The 18,977-nt window shown below is 39.8% G+C and overlaps 1 protein-coding gene across 1 annotated transcript in view; it reads left to right on the plus strand.

Annotated features, from left to right (window-relative positions):
* Window positions 1-18,977, plus strand: part of LOC124788262 (oxysterol-binding protein-related protein 1-like) — a 421,041-nt gene that overhangs the window by 394,353 nt on the left and 7,711 nt on the right. Inside the window, exons 23-24 of the mRNA XM_047255469.1 lie at window positions 10,363-10,497; window positions 10,598-10,720. Coding sequence (XP_047111425.1) covers window positions 10,363-10,497; window positions 10,598-10,700 — 238 coding nt within the window. The 3' untranslated portion in view covers window positions 10,701-10,720. The remainder of the gene's footprint in view (window positions 1-10,362; window positions 10,498-10,597; window positions 10,721-18,977) is intronic.

The raw sequence follows: 18,977 nt of genomic DNA on the forward strand, positions 1-18,977 counted from the left end.
GTGAGTACAGGTATGGAGTATGGAGTGGGGGGAAGAAATGAAAGAGGAAGCAGCCTGGTAAAACTTTGTTCAGAGCATAGTTTAATCATTGTTAATACTTGGTATGAGAATCATGAAAGAAGGCTGTAGATGTGGAAGAGCCTGGGGACACTGGAAGGTTTCAGATTGATCATATAATGGTAATACAGGGATTTTGTAACCAACTGTAAGATGTTCAGGGGCAGGTGTGGACTCTAACCACAATTTATTGTTTATGAACTATAGATTAAAACTGAAGAAATTGCAAAAAGTTATGAAATTATGGAGATGGGACCTGGATAAGTTGAAAGAACAAGAGGTCACTGAGAATTTCATAGGAATCATTAGGCAAGGAGTGAATCAAAGAGGGGAAAGGAATACAACAGTAGATGAATGGGTTGCTGTGAGAGGTGAAAAATGAAGGCAGCAGAGGATGAAGTAACTTAAAAGACAAGACCTATTAGAAATCCTTGGATATCACAGGGGGTACTATATTTAATTGATGGAAGAAGAAAATATAAAAGTGCAGCTAGTGGAGCAGGCTAAAAAGAATGAAAATATCTAAAAAGTGAGATTAACAGGAAGTGCACAGTGGTTAAGAAGGAACAGGTGGAGGACAAATGTAATATAAGATACCATGTGTAGGAGAATTAAAGAGGCCTTTGGAGGAAAGATAACCAGCTGCTCAAATATCAAGAGCTTGATGGAAAACAAGTACCAAGTAAAGAAGGGTAAGCTGAAAGGTGGCAGGAATGTAGAGATGGGCTATGCAAACGAAATGAACTTGAAGGTAATATTGTAGAAAAGGAAGAGTATGCAGATGAGTATGAAATGGGAAATATGATACTGTGAGAAGAATTTGACAGGGCTCTGAAAGACCTAAGCCGGGGTCTGATGTCTCATCGACATTGAGTTCATTTGAATCAGAGTACAAGCTTGGTTTGTTTTTAGGATGAGGACAGAAATTGTGTGTGCCATTTCAAAGGAACCATTCCAGTGTTTTCTCGGACCATGTAGGGAAATCATGGAAGACCTGAATCTGGATGATCAGATGTGGATTTGAATGTTCATCTTACTGAATGTTTGTCCAGTGTGCTAACAGTTTTGCAATGTCACTTGGAACTGAGCAGGAAAGTTACATTAGCAGATGAATCAATTGAACATATAGCGCACACTGTCCTGCATTTACAGAAACAGTGAGCTGGTGTATAAGTACATGATGAAAGGCCCCCAGGATGCTGTAAAATTAAGATTTATATTAATAAATAAAAAATAAAAAATTTTAAAAAATTGAAACACCGTGTAACCAGAGGGTTGGCAAAGACATTAATTGTGAATGCACAGTAAGGTGCAGACAAATGAAAACATTTTCTCATTCAATTGGTTGTACAGTTTTTTGTTTTAGACAGACACAGTCTAACTCTCTCAGATGTAGAAGGACGATGAGGATGTGCAATTTTAGAGATGAAGTATTGTGATCTCGATGTATTATACATGTGAATGAATAATACAATGTTAAAGAACCATATCAAGCATTTTTGTTATTGAAGTAAGTGAAGAGGAAAATTACAGGAAGAGGATTTTTGTGATTATGTCAAGCACCGTTGTCCCCGGAGTCTTCCGCCGCCTGCAGCTTCAACAAAAATGTAAGGAAGTCTGATGCCCAAAAGAATACCAATAAGCACAGAACATTATAACAACGCAATCATATATAATTTAATTCCTTTAAAAATTTTATTTTTTTTGTATTACACTGGGCAGACATAACTGGTTAGCGGAATCAGTAGATCTGTAACTGTGTGTTACACATGGATTCTTGGGAAGAGATACTGTTTTATAAATATATTTGTGCTTTATTTGAGAAGGGGGAGAAATCCAGACATCTTTTTTACTTGACTACAATATACTAGATACAGTTATGATCTATAGAATCAAAAGGATTGTAAACTAAAGGGCCCTTCTAAAAGTGCAGCTTTTTTTAATCATGTGGTATATTCTTGTTTGTGCACATTGTTGAGTATCATTTCCATTCCTGTAAATATTTTGATTGTTGCTTTGGTCTAAATTTCTCACATTTCTTCGTTGTGTGTCTAACCATGGAGCTGTTTACTGTTGCGCAGTGGATGCTAATAGTTTAAATATTATATGAGAACAGGAAAGTCATGCAGGAACTGGGAGATGTCTTCATATGATTCTAGGGTGCAATGCAGCAACTGTGAGATGACTTCATATGATTCTAGGGTGCAATGAAACACCAAATGAATCAAAAACTTGCAGACTTATTGTAAAGTTCGATGAAACAAGTTCAAGAGTGAACATTAAGAATTCTGGATACCCTCATTCTGGCCAATCTGTGCTTGCAGTGGTTTGTGAAAGTGTGGCTATTAGTGAAGTCGATTCTTCACCTTTCTCAAAAACTGGGTGTAGGATTTTTTTCAGCATATTATACTTTCCACTGTGATCGTCATTACCACTCTTACATAATGTAATTAACACAGCAGCTGAAAGAAGCTGATGATGAGGAAAGGTAGCATTTTATTGACTGGTTCCTGAGAAGACAGCAAGAATATGGTGTTTTTGCAAGGAACATGATCTTTAGAGGCGGAGTAACACTTCCAATTGAATGGCTTTGTGAAAAAAAAAAAAGAACTGGTGTATCTGAGAATTAAAAAAAAATCCTAGTTTATTGAAGACTTGTGAATTCATCCACGGCATGCGATGGTTTGATGTGTTTGCTGTGTAGGTGTTATAATCAGCCCATATTTTCTTGAAGGTGTGACAGGACAAGTTGTGTCAGTTAATGGAACTTGATACTGTGTATTGATAAGAAGTTTTTGTGCCTTCATTTCAGTGGAATGAATGTTCAAATGTTGTGGTTTCAGCAGGATTGAGCCACCTGTTCACATTTCCCACAAAACAATTGAGTTGCTCTGTGAATGGTTTCAGATCACCTCATGTACCATCAATGGCCACTAAAGTCACGTGACTTACCCCTTACTATTTTTGCCTGTTTGGGAGTTATCTTAAATCATTGGTGTAAGTCAATACACCATGAAAAATCTGTGAGTTACAGGAGGAAATTTGGCATGTTGTTAGCGAAATGCAAGTGGAGTCTGGCATGCTAGTTCAGTAGAGGAGGTCATATGTCAGACATCGTTTTCCTTACCTGATATGGGAAGGTGTGTATATGTTTTGGTAATTTGTTTTGAAACAATAAAATTCATAATTTGATAGATAAAAACAGGAGCACTTGTAGAAGGGCTCTATGTGTATATATTTATATATTGCAATCTCATTAATGTGTAATGTGAAGTTAACAGAAAAAGAGAAGCTGAGAAGGCATGAGAAAGTACCAGTCCAAATGAAAAATACCTGACATCTGCTTCCTCCTGCTTTCTATCTCTCCATCTCCACCTTCCCCATCTCTGTGTCTATTTCCTCCCACTTCCTCCCTCTATCAGTGTTCATTTCCTCCCCCTCTCCTCTTCTCTTTGACCTTGAGGCTCGTTTATTGTAATAACAAACAAAACCTTGATTGGGAGCTGAAGTCATGTAAAATGATTAACTATATCTGTTGGGATGATTTAGGGTGACCAAACATCCAGTTTTTAACAGGACTGATCCTTTTTTTGTTGTGTGTCCAGTTGTCCCAAGAAACCTTTAATGAGATACCAAATGTCCCATTTTTCTGTAGACCCTAACTTTAACTTTTTCATTTAGTTCTCTGTTTTTTTGTTTTAAATGTCAATTTTGTCACATATGTTTTTGACATTTTCTTACTGAGAGCCAGGTGCAACTTGAATGTTGAAGAGAATGCAGATGCTAGCTGCAACATTTCAGGTGTTAAGTTTTCGTGGCTCCTGGCCCGTAACGAGAGCAGAGTGGGAAAGTACACATTGACAGTAGAGTTATGGAGAAAAGACTTTCCACTGCCTTGCTCAGTGTTGACAACTCTGGTGTGAGCTTCGTAATGGTCATTTTTCTGTGTAGAAATGACATATGGAAATAATCAAGTGTTGTGAAAGCTCATTATTATGACATTAATGTTCAAATTTGTGCTTATCTGTAGTAACAAATATGAATTAGCTACACATCATTAGATCTTATGGACTGGCAGCAGCTGCAGATTGCTTGGTGTTCATATTTGTACTGAAAGTACAATAAAAAGTAGTGAACAGCTTTTAACAATGAGGGCACAGTGAGCTTCTGCGAGTGAGTTCTATTGTTTACTTTCACTTTGTTCAAGACACATATGCATGTTAATATGGGGAAAAGGAAATGTACTTTCTCCAAAACTCTTAAAGGTAGGGCTTGAACACTATTAGGGATTGCTGCTTAACATAAAGATTACACACTGAGTTGCAGACAGGGTATAACAAAAAGACTGCTACACATTTAGCTTCTGGCCAAAGCCACCTTCAGAAAAGAAAATGCACATCCATTCATACAAGCAAGCACACCTCACAAACACGTGACTTCCATCTTGGGCAGCTCAGACCGGAATGCATCTGTCATGTAAAATGGAATTATTAGTATGGAGTGATGGAGTGGGGCGGGGAATGGGGAGGGATAGCAAGGTATGGGTGAGGGGAGAGAAGAGTGCTCTCAGGTGGGGTGTACAAGGACTTTTCAAGACTGCTGGCAATGCAGTTGGCTGCAAGGTGTGGAAGGTGGGGGGGTGGGGGGGGGGGGGGAGGTAGTGGAAAAGAACAGAAACAACAGCCTTCTCATGTCATCATTTAGTCACCACACACTTTGCCTGGCAGTGCTCTTCTCTCCTTCTACCCAAACCCTGCTGTCCTTTCCGCTTTCCTGGCCCACTCGAGATTACTGATTTCATTCGATGTGGCAGTTGCGTGTGAGATGTGCTTGCTTATATGAATATGTGTGTGTTTTCTTTTCTGAAGAAGGCTTTGGCCGAAAGCTAAATGTGTAACAGTCATTTCATTGTACCTGTCTGCAACTCAGTGTTTCATCTTTATAGAGAGTAGCAATCTATCCTTTTCCTAATATTATTGATATTCCAACCTGAAGTTTCCATTGCTTAAAGTAGAGTTTCCTTTCTTGAAGCAAAACACAACATCTATGAATGTAGTATGTACTTTGTCATTCAGTTTTCATCATTCAACGTGGACATGCCAGTATAACACAACACATTAACAAGAAGAAGCACATGTTGGCAATTTCCTTGAGAACTTTCAGTAGTATAATGTCCTTCGTAAGTATCAATCAACTACAAACTGAGCAAAATAAACACATTAATGCTGAAGAAGGGCTGTTTGTGTTTCATTCATTCCATTCAATGGGCTGCACAGCTCTTGTCATCAGAACATTTTGAGAAGAAAGTCACTTGTTGCAGAACAAAGTGTGAGTCAATTGTAGTGAATGTTTTATTGCCATATGCAATACAGGAAGTGCAATCAGAACTTAGAGATGCTAATTATGTGTCTGTGGTAGCTGATGCATGAAATCATGAAAGCTTAAAATTAGCCCCAATTGTAGTTAGATATTTCATTCCTTCCAAAGCTATTCAGTACAAAATAAACATTGGTGGAGAAACAGAAGAATCATTAGCTAGTTTTGTCCTAGCCATCTTACGAAAGCATAATTTAGTTGACAACATCATTGCGTTTTGTGCAGATAACTGCAACACTAATTTTGGTGGGTACAAGAGGGCTGGGACAATCAATGTTTATTCAGAATAGTGTGCTCTGCATGAGCATTCAAGGCATTGGTTGTGGAACCCATGTGGTACACAGTGGTGTACAGACAAGTGCAGCCATTCCTCCTATTGATATACAGGGTGTCCAGAAAAGGGCTCCCCTGATTTCAAAATTAAATATCTCGAAAAGGGTCGTCGAGCAGATGCGCAAAACTATAGACCTATATCTCTTACGTCGATCTCTTGTAGAATTTTAGAACATGTTTTTTGCTCGCGTATCATGTCATTTCTGGAAACCCAGAATCTACTATGTAGGAATCAACATGGATTCCGGAAACAGCGATTGTGTGAGACCCAACTCGCCTTATTTGTTCATGAGACCCAGAAAATATTAGATACAGGCTCCCAGGTAGATGCTATTTTTCTTGACTTCCGGAAGGCGTTCGATACAGTTCCGCACTGTCGCCTGATAAACAAAGTAAGAGCCTACGGAATATCAGACCAGCTGTGTGGCTGGATTGAAGAGTTTTTAGCAAACAGAACACAGCATGTTGTTATCAATGGAGAGACGTCTACAGACGTTAAAGTAACCTCTGGCGTGCCACAGGGGAGTGTTATGGGACCATTGCTTTTCACAATATATATAAATGACTTAGTAGATAGTGTCGGAAGTTCCATGCGGCTTTTCGCGGATGATGCTGTAGTATACAGAGAAGTTGCAGCATTAGAAAATTGTAGCGAAATGCAGGAAGATCTGCAGCGGATAGGCACTTGGTGCAGGGAGTGGCAACTGACCCTTAACATAGACAAATGTAATGTATTGCGAATACATAGAAAGAAGGATCCTTTATTGTATGATTATATGATAGTGGAACAAACACTGGTAGCAGTTACTTCTGTAAAATATCTGGGAGTATGCGTGCAGAACGATTTGAAGTGGAATGATCATATAAAATTAATTGTTGGTAAGGCGGGTACCAGGTTGAGATTCATTGGGAGAGTGCTTAGAAAATGTAGTCCATCAACAAAGGAGGTGGCTTACAAAACACTCGTTCGACCTATACTTGAGTATTGCTCATCAGTGTGGGATCCGTACCAGATCGGTCTGACGGAGGAGATAGAGAAGATCCAAAGAAGAGCGGCGCGTTTTGTCACAGGGTTATTTGGTAACTGTGATAGCGTTACGGAGATGTTTAATAAACTCAAGTGGCAGACTCTGCAAGAGAGGCGCTCTGCATCGTGGTGTAGCTTGCTGTCCAGGTTTCGAGAGGGTGCGTTTCTGGATGAGGTATCGAATATATTGCTTCCCCCTACTTATACCTCCCGAGGAGATCACGCATGTAAAATTAGAGAGATTAGAGCACGCACGGAGGCTTTCAGACAGTCGTTCTTCCCGCGAACCATACGCGACTGGAACAGGAAAGGGAGGTAATGACAGTGGCATGTAAAGTGCCCTCCGCCACACACCGTTGGGTGGCTTGCGGAGTATCAATGTAGATGTAGATGTAGATGTAGAAAACAAAGATCAGTAGAGGAATGCAGTAAACAGTATGTTTATTGTGAAAGCTGTAAGAAGTTTATACAGCAGTTTGAAATAATAGTTACAAAAGCTGCTAACAGATGACGCTGTATGCTGTACAGCTCATATCAGCATACATAAGTGAAATAATCATATGAAAGCAATCTTTGCAAACAATCACATCACAATGTTTTCAAAATTTTCACCATTGGCACTACAGAGGTGGCGCAAATGAAGAATGAAATTCGCCATCACATTTCGCAGTGTCTCAACCGAAATGGATTCACATGCCACAGAGATCGCCAATTCAAGCTCATCCAGCATGGCGGGATGCTTCGGGTAGACCACGTCTTTCACTGTGCCCCACAAAAAAAAAGTCACAGGGAGTCAAATCCGGTGAATATGGAGGCCAATCCATGCTTGCACCAGTAAATTTGGGATATTCCAAAGCAATGACTCGATTCCTGAAGTATTCCTCAAGAAAGCGAAACACTTGTTCGGTCCGATGTGGTCGGGCTCCATCTTGGAAAAACCATTCAGTACCTGGTCGATCCTCTAACGCTTGCTGTGTGGTGACAAATTGTTCTGAAATTGCAACGTAACGTGCACCAGTGACCATTTCTCTAATGAAAAAAGGGCCAATAATGCCTCTGCTGCATACTGCAGCCCACACAGTAACTTTAGGAGAATACAGGGGTTTCACTTCACACCAATATGGCTTTTCAGAACCCCAAAATCGCCAGTTCTGCTTATTCACGTATCCATTCAGGTGGAAGTGTGCTTCATCTGTAAACCAGATGCAGCCAACATCAAATCCTTCACAATCAATCATTGTGAGCACCTGATTAGCAAAGGCTACCCTTTGTTGCACAGCTCGTGCGGGTATGGCCTGGTGCGTTTGAATGGGAACATGTGTAGGCTCTTTCTCAGTATTTTCTGCATGCTGGAACGCTTCAAACCAGTCTCAGATGCAATTCTATGGATGGATGACATTGGATTTCACTGAATAATTCCAGAAACTGTGGTGATATTTTCAGGCATAACTGTGGTTTGCTTGCAGCCAACATGCCTGTTCGTTGAAATTTTGTGAAGAGCGTACGAATGGTTTTCGCATCAGGTCCTTTTGGAACATTAAATTGTGCTTGAAAACTTCGCCTTGTTGCCGTAGGACTCTCTTCTAACCTGTGGTACTCCAGCACCAGAAAAACGCGTTGTTCAGTGGAGTACATGGTTTTAATCTCTTCCTTCGGTACGCTAACCCCCTTTCACGTTTCAATAGTGGAACTGATTGCTCTGGACTTCGGATCACTATTTATACTAGGCATTACGTATGGCGATTACAGTGCCATCTGTTAGCAGCTTTTGTAACTATTATTTCAAACTGCTGTATAAACTTCTTACAGCTTTCACAATACACATACCGTTTACTGCATTCCTCTGTCGATCTTTGTTTTCGAGATATTTAATTTTGAAATCAGGGAGTCCTTTTTTGGACACCCTGTAGAACTTGTGGTAAATAAAATACTTCAATATATTTAATATGTATACTGGAAGAAGTGAAATCTTTTGTGATTTTGTTGCTACTGAATATAAGGATGTTGATGCAATGGTGTCATCAATTATGATTACAATGGGCATGGGACCATTAGGATTCAAGCGTCGATCAATGGAAACATGTCGGCTCTTTGGGTGAATCACATTTTTGCTACTCTAGTTTGATGGTCGCCTCCACAAATGCCATCATTGAGGTGAATGATGGCTCAAAATGCAGATGCAGGATGATGGGAGCAGTATTATGCTATGGGAGACATTCTCCTGCACCTGCGTGGGATCTGTGGAATCTCTGCTAAAAGAGCACAGTGCATGTGCACGCACTGTGTTTTGGAGCACACAGTTCATCATATGTTGTTGAACATGGAGCTCTGCAGCAGAACACTCCTACACATTCACATGTTGATGCAATGGTGTCATCAAGTATGATTGCAATGGGCATGGGACCATCATGAGTCAGCCGTCGATCAATGGCAACATGTCGGCTCTTTGGGTGAATCACATTTTTGCTACACTAGTTTGATGGTCGCCTCCATGAATGCCATAATTGAGGTGAATGATGGCTTAAATGCAGATGCAGGATGATGGGAGCAGTATTATGCTATGGGAGACATTCTCCTGCACTTGCATGGGATCTGCAGTAGTAACTGAAGACACTCGTGACAGCTGCTGACCACCTGCATTGCTTCATGCTTGATGTCTTCCCCGATGGAGATGTCATCTTTCAGCAGTAAAACTGTCCATGTTTTGGAGCCAGAATTATGCTATAGAGGTTTCAGGAGCATTGTAGTGAACTCATGTTGATGTCTTGGTGATCAAACTTGCCTGATGTAAATCCTATGGAACCCAACTGGGTCGCTGTTGGGCCATCACCATGTATGCAAATCAGCGGCCCGTTATTTATACAAATTACATGACCTGTGTATAGACATCTAATGCCACATACCTCTACAAACCTACCAACAAACTGTCAGATCCCTGGTTTGCAGAATCAATGATGTATTTCATTCCAAAGATGGAAACAAGCTATTGATCAAGTGGTCATAATAGTTTGGCTCATCATTGTATATACCTGTGTCTATCTGAATGTTTATTAGAATATTGTGTAAAAACTTGATGTATATGTGTCAAGAATGTTTCAAACTTTGTGAGATTTTTGTTAAGCATTTCCCTCTTATTCATTATATGCATATTTATATATTAAATATATTTAAAAAATATGTAGCCCTTGTCCATCTGATTGTGCAAAAATTTGAAGTAAGTCAGTGAAGAACTTTTTGATATTACTGGTGACAATATTAGGGGCTCATATTGTTAGCCAATAAACAGATTGTAACAATACTTAGAAAGTATTTAACCTACCTTTAACAATGTAGGAAAAGATAGAATACTATTTACCATAAAGAAGACACATCAAGGTGCTGCAAACAGGCACGATTTAAAGACACTTTTGGCCACAGCGTTCGTCAGTAAACACACACACACACACACACACACACACACACACAAACAAGGGGCAGGGAGGAGGGGGAGGGAGAGGGAGGGGGGGGGGGGGAGAGTTGGAGTTGTCTTTATCTTTGTAAAGTAACATTATATGCATTCTTCTTTTAAGATTACGACCAGATATACGGAAACTTGAAGAAGGAGATATAGATGGTGCTGCAGCAGAAAAAACTAGACTGGAAGAAAAGCAGAGAGATGCCAGAAAAGCTAGAAAAGGAAAGAAAGCTGTTGACTGGGCACCAAGGTACTAGTGATACCACTTTACCAATATTTTCATATAGTGTTGTGGTTAAAACTAGTTGTATAAAATAAATGTTGTCTGTAAACTATTTCTTTTTTCTCAGATGGTTCACTCAAGGAACAAATCCATATACCAAACAAGAAGACTGGTTGTATAGTGGAGGATACTGGGATCGTAATTTTACTCATATTCCAGATATTTTTTAAACAGTACAGAATACCATAAGGTAAGTATACTTAATGGATTGGAGGTTATTTTTTCCTTTTCGCAGAGGGGTGTAGCTAATAGTGTGTATTTATTATTTATGCATGTGAGCTTTTTGATGCTGACATGCTATATTTTAAAGAATCAAATTCATGTTGACATTTCAGATGTGGTACAATTGTTCATTGGTAAATACTGTACCAGCTTCAGTCCTGAGATGAAAAGGAACTAGATAATTGATTAAGAGCAAGCAATATGAATGGCACAACTAAGAACTAGAGAAGGAGATATGATTATAGAGGGGAATGTGTTAATGAAGATTAAATCCAAGAATGCAATGATGTGTTGTAAGGCTAGTTCCTTCTCCAGAGTTCAGGGAAAATATTTGTAGTATCAGATGGCAGGATCCAGATTCTGTGTGGTTAAGCAAGCATGCAGGTCCCTTGAGTTATGCTGTTGAGCATCTTCAGCAACTAGGTTCTGGCTGTCACCAAGAGAGACATTTCTTCTGTTCATTCATGCACTATGACAGTTTAATGATGATCATTCCTACATAAAATGCTGTCCAATGCATATAGTTAGTTTGTAAACAACTTTCATGGTTTTTCAAGTTGCTCTACCTTTGATATTGATATTGTAGCATTTGCCAGTGGGGCTGCTAGAGTTTGTGGTAGTTGGAGTGTCCATGGTGCCAGTCTTGTAGCGTGAATGATTTCAAGAGTGGGGGTAATTGTCTGGGAATGACATTTCATTTGATTAGGATGTTACAGAGGCTAGGAGGATGACAGGAGGAGATAGTGGGTGGAATGAGGAGGATATCATTTTAGTGCTTTACTTGAGAAAGTCACAGCCTTGGTGGAGTAAAGTGTTGAGACATTCAAGGCCTGTATGTTACTGGGTGTCTAGGAGGGTGCTACTGAAATCCTGGGAGAAGTTGTTGGTGTAGGTGTTGAGGGATTTGGTGGTAGAGCAGATATGTTTGCTGAAGATACCTAGCTTGTATGGAGGGGAGTATTTGATGTGAAACAGGTGGCAGCTATCAAAGTGTAGATATTGTTGCTTGTTGGTTGATTCTGTATGCATTGGCATTAGATGAGGGCTTCAAGTGGCTGTGGATATTAATAAGGACCAGGTATGTTTGAGTTTGGTGAAGAAGTTTACCTGTTGCAAGAAGTGGAGCAGTAGCTCTTCATCATGAGTCCAGACCACAAAAGATGTCATCAATGAATGTGTAGCTAGCCAGGGTGTCCAGCTTCTGTGTTTTGAGGAATGCTTTCCCCATGCGGCCCAGGAAAAATTTGACATAGGACAGGGAGATTTTGGTTCCCCTATCAGTCCCACCTGGTCTGTTTGCAAGTCTGGCCCTCAAAGGTGAAGTAGTTACAGGCAAGGACAAATTTGGCAATGTTGACAATTAGTGAGATATTTGAAAGAGCTTCAGGTAGCTGTTGGGAGAGGTAATCGTCTGGGTGTGTGTGTGTGTGTGTGTGTGTGTGTGTGTGTGTGGACGCACGCATGTGGGGGGGGGGGGGGGGTAGGTATAGTGACAAGGAGGGTTCCCTGTGGGGGGGGGGGGGGGGGGAGAATGGATTTGAGACCTTCAAGGAAGTTGAAGGCTCTATGTGATGGGTTAGACATGCTGGTGAATGAGGGCTGAGATGTGGGAGCTTTTAATCCAGCTACTATGATGTGGCAGTGAAGGTTGCTTTATGTGTTTTCGAAATTTGGTGGGAGGTGGATCAGGAGGGATAAGAATTTTTGTTAGAGTAGTTATGAGCCCTTGTGAGGGGCCTAAGCTTTTAAGCGTTTTTTGCATCTCAGTCTAGGTGGAAGGAATGGGGCTGTTAGGGACAGTTTGTATGTTGATGTGTCCCAGAGCTGACAGTGCTCCTTTGCCACATACTGCTGGCAATCAAGCACCACATTAGTGGGGATTTTGTTCACAGTGAGGATGATGATAGAACTGCCTTCAGCTCACTCACAGCTTGGGTCTCAACTTGAGTGAGGTTTGGTGTTTTGCCCATATTTTATTTAGGAAAGATTGGGAAGCAATGCTGGAAGCAAGGAATTCCTGAAATGCATGGATAGGATGGTCTTGGGGAAGAGGAGGAGACTCCCTTTGGGATTTGGGCTCAAACTGTTCTAGGCAGAGTTTGCTGCTCACTCTGTTGGTTGTGGGTTGCAATTGAGTATTGAATTGGTGTGTCCAGTTGAGGTTGAATGTAAGATCTCTGACTAGGTCAGTGAGACTGAATTTGGCTTTGGGACAAAATGTTAGAGCTCTGGAAAGAATTGTTGTCTCAGGATGAGAGAGGTATTTGGATGAGACCCCACCGCCCCCTCCCCTCTCCCCGAGCCTCAGTGCTACTTATTTATCTCCATATGTTACACTGCTGTTACCATCCGTACATTCCATGTTGCGATTGATGACAAGTTTATAAAGCTGACAGTACAGTTTAGTATTTATCATTTGCAATCTATATTTCCACTTTTGTTTTTCTCTTCGCAGGGCAATTGTTACTCCCAGTGAGATTCAGTGGTGTACAGTGAATATCCTATGTGGAATGGCATTATCACTGAATAGTGTACCCCAGCAGGGGTCTCCATGTGCAGGAATACAGATGCCCATTGTACAGCCTTGTGGATGGAAAATTCCTGCACAACATGTGACCCAAAACTGAACACTCACATACTAAAAGAACAAGATGATTGCACAAACTCATGAATATCCTTTTTTGGTTAGAGAGATAGGAGGGAGAACACATCACTTTCTCCAAAGCGACAGATTACACCTCATATGCCCCCATTTAGTGTCAATTCATGAATCTAAACAACTAAAATATCCTTAACTATTTTCCAAATGACTTTGCATTTAACATGGCAAACAGTCCATTACTTACAACTACTTTCAAAAACAAGTGTGCAGTATATCATTTTATAGCATGTTAGAGCTGATTTCAAAATGGGACATACCTTCCTCTTAAATCTTGTACCTTTATATTTTTATTTCAGTCCTTACAAGTTGCAAGTGAATTATCCCCATAATCTTAGCAGGTACTAATATTTAAATATATTTTTATTTACTTGGGTCTCTTTTTGCTAAAATAATGTAATTAACGTTACTTGCCAAAAAAAGAGAGAAGAAAAATCCTTGCCACAACAATGTTTTGCACATAACATCATTTTCTGTTAACTTTATTGTAATCTGTGTGGACTGTCCACCTGAAACAACCATCCCATTATTGATTACCTTGACTTAGTTACTACTACCTCTCGGGCATCTGGTTCCTTTTCATGTTGCCCATTTTCCAGTTGGTTACTTAAGAAACTGCTAGGTATATCCCCTGATTATTGTCTTCTTCCTGTATTCATTTTATTTGAAAACTTATGTAAGAAAATAAGTAGATTACTTATTCTAAATTAAAACTAACCTCCTATGAGAAAAATATTTGTAAACCTAACCAGGAACTTCCTATGCTCCACAAAGCAATAAAATTTCCCAGGTAAAAACAATTAATCAATCTGTAACCGATATCCTACCAACTCAAACATATGTATTCATTGTTTTACTTTTCCACAATGAATTTTTAAAAATATTGGAATTGTTTGTTGATGATTATTGTGATATGCTTCATAACATATACTTGAGTATGTATCATCATATTTGTTATTGCATTATTGTCATCTCAGAGGAATTGTGTGCTGAATGGTTATTTGCAAGTTTCTGTTACTTTCATCACTACCAGTCCACTTATGCTCTCTGTGCCATGATTGGATAACAAAGCACAGACCTTTGTCTTCTTATTCATTTAATTTTTCAAAGGTCACAGAATCCCAGTGAGTTATTTAACTTTGCTAGCTTGGAGTAGGCCTCAAAATTACCAACTGTGTACTACCCCTATAAACATCGTCAATTCCATCACTTGTTGCAGAAGGTCACTCTCTATATACTTATTATTCCCTACTTAGATAGTGTCCCTTTATTTACACACACACACACACACACACACACACACACACACACACACACACACACACAAACACAAACACAAACACAGGGATGTTAACATATTGCTAGCTATGATACAGAATTGATTGGTCCTCCTAACCCTTCTCCCAATTTATGTGATGTTGTTAAGTTCAGATTTTTCCGTCTCACTATGAATGCATAGCCAGAAGTATGTATTACCTGTTTTGTAATTTTACTATGTGTCTGGTGTACAGTGCCAGAATTATTTTGAATTGATAATATGCAAACCTCAATATCACACACGTTCTTAATGAAATTGATTAATAGAGTTGATTAACAATGGTTCAGAGGTTAGCTTATTATTGTTAAGTAATTCATCTTATTCATACTCTAATTGTTTTGTTATCTAATAACTAGGTTTCCACAGACCTCTAGAACTTCTGCAGGCACTAAAAAAAACTTTTTAGAGTAATCACAGTAAATCTAATATGATTTTATACATTACATAGAGTAGGTTGCAAAAACAATACAATTTTATTACAATTTGAACCATTCGTTTAATTTCTGTATCACTAGTTCTTTCCAGGAATGTTAAATTACATATCTTTTTACCAAGTCTACATTATAGAATCCAATCTCTTGACATGCAGAGGGATCTTATCAAAAATAAAGCCTTAGGGTGTGGACTGTGTTATTTCATATGGACCCTCACAGTGATGAGAAAACCTGCTGGCCCATTTTTCAGGTTTGCACTGTGATGATGACCTTTTATTAGTACTAGCTTACTTATGTTAAACTTGGGGAAGAAAAGGGTAGCTTTCTGATTTTTTTTCTCATTCTACAATTAGCTTGCTGTCTTAATTGTTTTCTGACCTGTTAATTTATTTCCTGATTACTTACATTTTCTTGTTTTGGCCAGGAAAAAAGTTTCAGCAAAATTTCTCCAGTGAACAGTTTATTCATTACCTCTACTGTTGAAAGTCCATTAGTTTGATACACTAACTCATTTGAAATTATGTTGAAGTCTGCAATCATTTGTGCCCGGGTGGTGTGTCTAGTAGAACACTAAGTTCTGTGTGGTCTACCATTTTCCTTCATTATCCATTCATGTGGGTTGGATTTAGGGTGATGTCCTGATACGGTTGCAAGTTTAACTCTTTCCCACATTAAAAAATGCCTGAAGCTATTGCTCATAAATTGTTATCCACTCTCAGTGAGTACCTTTTGGAGCTTCCTCATGCCATAAAATAATCTCTTAAACAATTTTTATGGTAGTTTTATTTGCTAATTTTATCAAATACAATTTAACGTATTGTGACCAAGACAGTAGTAGTACTGAAATATAAGTGACTCTACCTCTACCTTTTGGTAATGGCTCATAGAGATCAGCAGCTGTTGGGTCATGCAAAGCTTTTGATATGCTACTGGCTTTTGATACACTACTGGCCATTAAAATTGCTACACCAAGAAGAAATGCAGATGTTAAACGTTTATTCATTGGACAAATATATTACACTAGAACTGACATGTGATTACATTTTCACGCAATTTGGGTGCATAGATCCTGAGAAATCAGTACCCAGAACAACTACCTCTGGCCATAATAACGGCCTTGATACGCCTGGGCATTGTGTCAAACAGAGCTTGTATGGTGTGTACAGGTACAGCTGCCCATGCAGCTTCAACACGATGCCACAGTTCATCAAGAGTAGTGACTGGCATATTGTGATGAGCCAGTTGCTCTGCCCCCATTGACCAGACATTTTCAATTGGTGAGGGATCTGGAGAATGTCCTGGCCAGGGCAGCAGTCAAACATTATCTATATCCAGAAAGGCCCGTACAGGACCTGCAACAAGCGATTGTGCATTATCCTACTGAAATGTAGGGTTTCACAGGGATCAAATGAAGGGTAGAGCCACGGGTCGTAACACATCTGAAATGTAATGTCCACTGTTCAAAGTGCTGTCAATGCGAACAAGAGGTGACCGAGACGTGTAACCAATGGCACCCCATTACCATCACGCCAGGTGATATGCCAGTATGGTGATGACGAATATGCGCTTCCAATGTGCGTTCACCGTGATGTCGCCAAACACAGATGCGACCACCATGATGCTATTAACAGAACCTGGATTTATCAAAAAAAATGACATTTTGCCATTCGTGCACACAGGTTCGTCATTGAGTACACCATCGCAGGCGCTCCTATCTGTGATGCAGTGTCAAGGGTAACTGCAGCCATGGTCTCCGAGCAGATAGTCCATGCTGCCTCAAACATTGTCGAACTGTTCATGCAGATGGTTGTTGTCTTGCAAATGTCCCCATCTGTTGACTCGGGGATCAAGATGAGGCTGCTCGATCCGTTACAGCCATGTGGATAAGATGCCTGTCATCTCGACTGCTAGTGATATGAGGCCATTGGGATCCAGCACGGCATTGCGTATTACCCTCCTGAACCCACTGATTCCATATTCTGCTAACAGTCATTGGGTCTTGACCAACGTGACCAGCAATGTCGCGATATGATAAACTGCAATCGCGATGGGCTACAATCTGACCTTTATCAAAGTTGGAAATGTGATGGTACGCATTTCTCTTCCTTACACGAGGTATCACAACAACGTTTCCCCAGGCAACGCCGGTCGACTTCTGTTTGTGTATGAGAAATCGGTTGGAAACTTTCCTCATGTCAGCACGTTGTAGGTGTCGCCACCGGCGCCAGCCTTGTGTGAATGCTTTGAAAAGCTAATCATTTGCATATCACAGCATCTTCTTCCTGTCAGTTAAATTTCACATCTGTAACACTTCAGCTTGGTGGTGTAGCAATTTTAATGGCCAGTAGTGTATTACTGGATATGACCTATAGGTCACATGGCTGTTATCCTCATTCAATTCTTGACTCAAATTATAAGTCTTCTGGGTATTTTTGACTTTTCTACTCAAATTCTTAAAATGGTAAATTTTTCCATATGCCTAATGCATTTCCTAATGCCAAAATGACAATAACCTTTATGTAAAAAAAAAAATTAGGACCTCCACTTGGGTTTCAGAAATACCCAACTCTTCTGCATCAATTTCTCGTCCATTAGCCAAAATAAGTTCCTACTGCGTATTACCAATAAATGATTTTCCATTTTTGGTAATGTCTCTTGCTTGCACAACAATATCTTTTCTCCAAAATATGTATGTGACTGCAGATCACCTTTAATTTTGTCAGCTATGGGCAGTGAATCAAATGGTTCAAATGGCTCTGAGCACTATGGGACTTAACTTCTGAGGTCACCAGTCTCCTAGAACTTAGAACTACTTAAACCTAACTAACCTAAGAACATCACACACATCCATGTGGGAGGCAAGATTCGAACCTGCGACCGTAGCGGTCGCGCAGTTCCAGACTGTAGCGCCTAGAACCGCTCAGCCATCCCAGCCGGCGGCAGTGAATCATTTTTGGTGTAACCAACAGATGAAACATTAATAGTGAAAACCACACTAGGCCCTTCGGTTCATGTCATTTTGTTCATTCCCAATTGTATCTGAGACAGAATGTCTGGCAATGTATTTTGTGATATTTTTATGTACGTTATCTCTGTCTGAAAATCTTGCAAAAATAACACCCATCTCAGTAGGCAACTGTCTAATAACCTGATTTTCAAGAGGAATGCGAAAACTTGTCGATATGTATAAATGACCATTTGTGAGCTCCATATTAAAGTTTGGATTTTTATATACCCGACACAGTGGCTAATTACGCCATTTCATTGCTGTGTAGTTCAACTCACAATTGTTCAAGTTTCTACTAGCAAATATATCATATTATTTTTGCCATCCTCTGGATTCCATTCCCCTTGGAACAATTGACGTACAATTCTGTATTCAGGCACATCTGGGGCAAAATTGAATGTCTGGCTCTTCCGTGGATATTTTAGAATCAAAGCATTCAGCAGAGCTTGTTTCATACTTTGAAATGCCCTGCTGTGCTCTTATCCAATATCCATTGGGCTCACTGTTTCAGTGACAGGAGACATGGATCTTTTATCAATTGCTCCTTTATAAATTGCTGATAGACCTTGGAATGAACTGCTCTTATTCATTCGGGGTCTGGTTTTACCCCCATTGTAACTGCTATGTGACCTAAAAACTTTAGTTCATTTCATCCAAAATGGGACGTCCTTTTTCTGTAACCTTTTTAGATTCTTAATCAGGCCTTAGGTACTATTAATATGTCATCCACATAAATAATCAACTCTGGCATGAGATCATCATGCAACACTTTATTCAGTGCACCTATGAGAACTGCCACTGAAATAT

This window comes from Schistocerca piceifrons, chromosome 1, assembly GCF_021461385.2.
Source record: "Schistocerca piceifrons isolate TAMUIC-IGC-003096 chromosome 1, iqSchPice1.1, whole genome shotgun sequence".
Lineage (NCBI taxonomy): Eukaryota > Metazoa > Arthropoda > Insecta > Orthoptera > Acrididae > Schistocerca > Schistocerca piceifrons.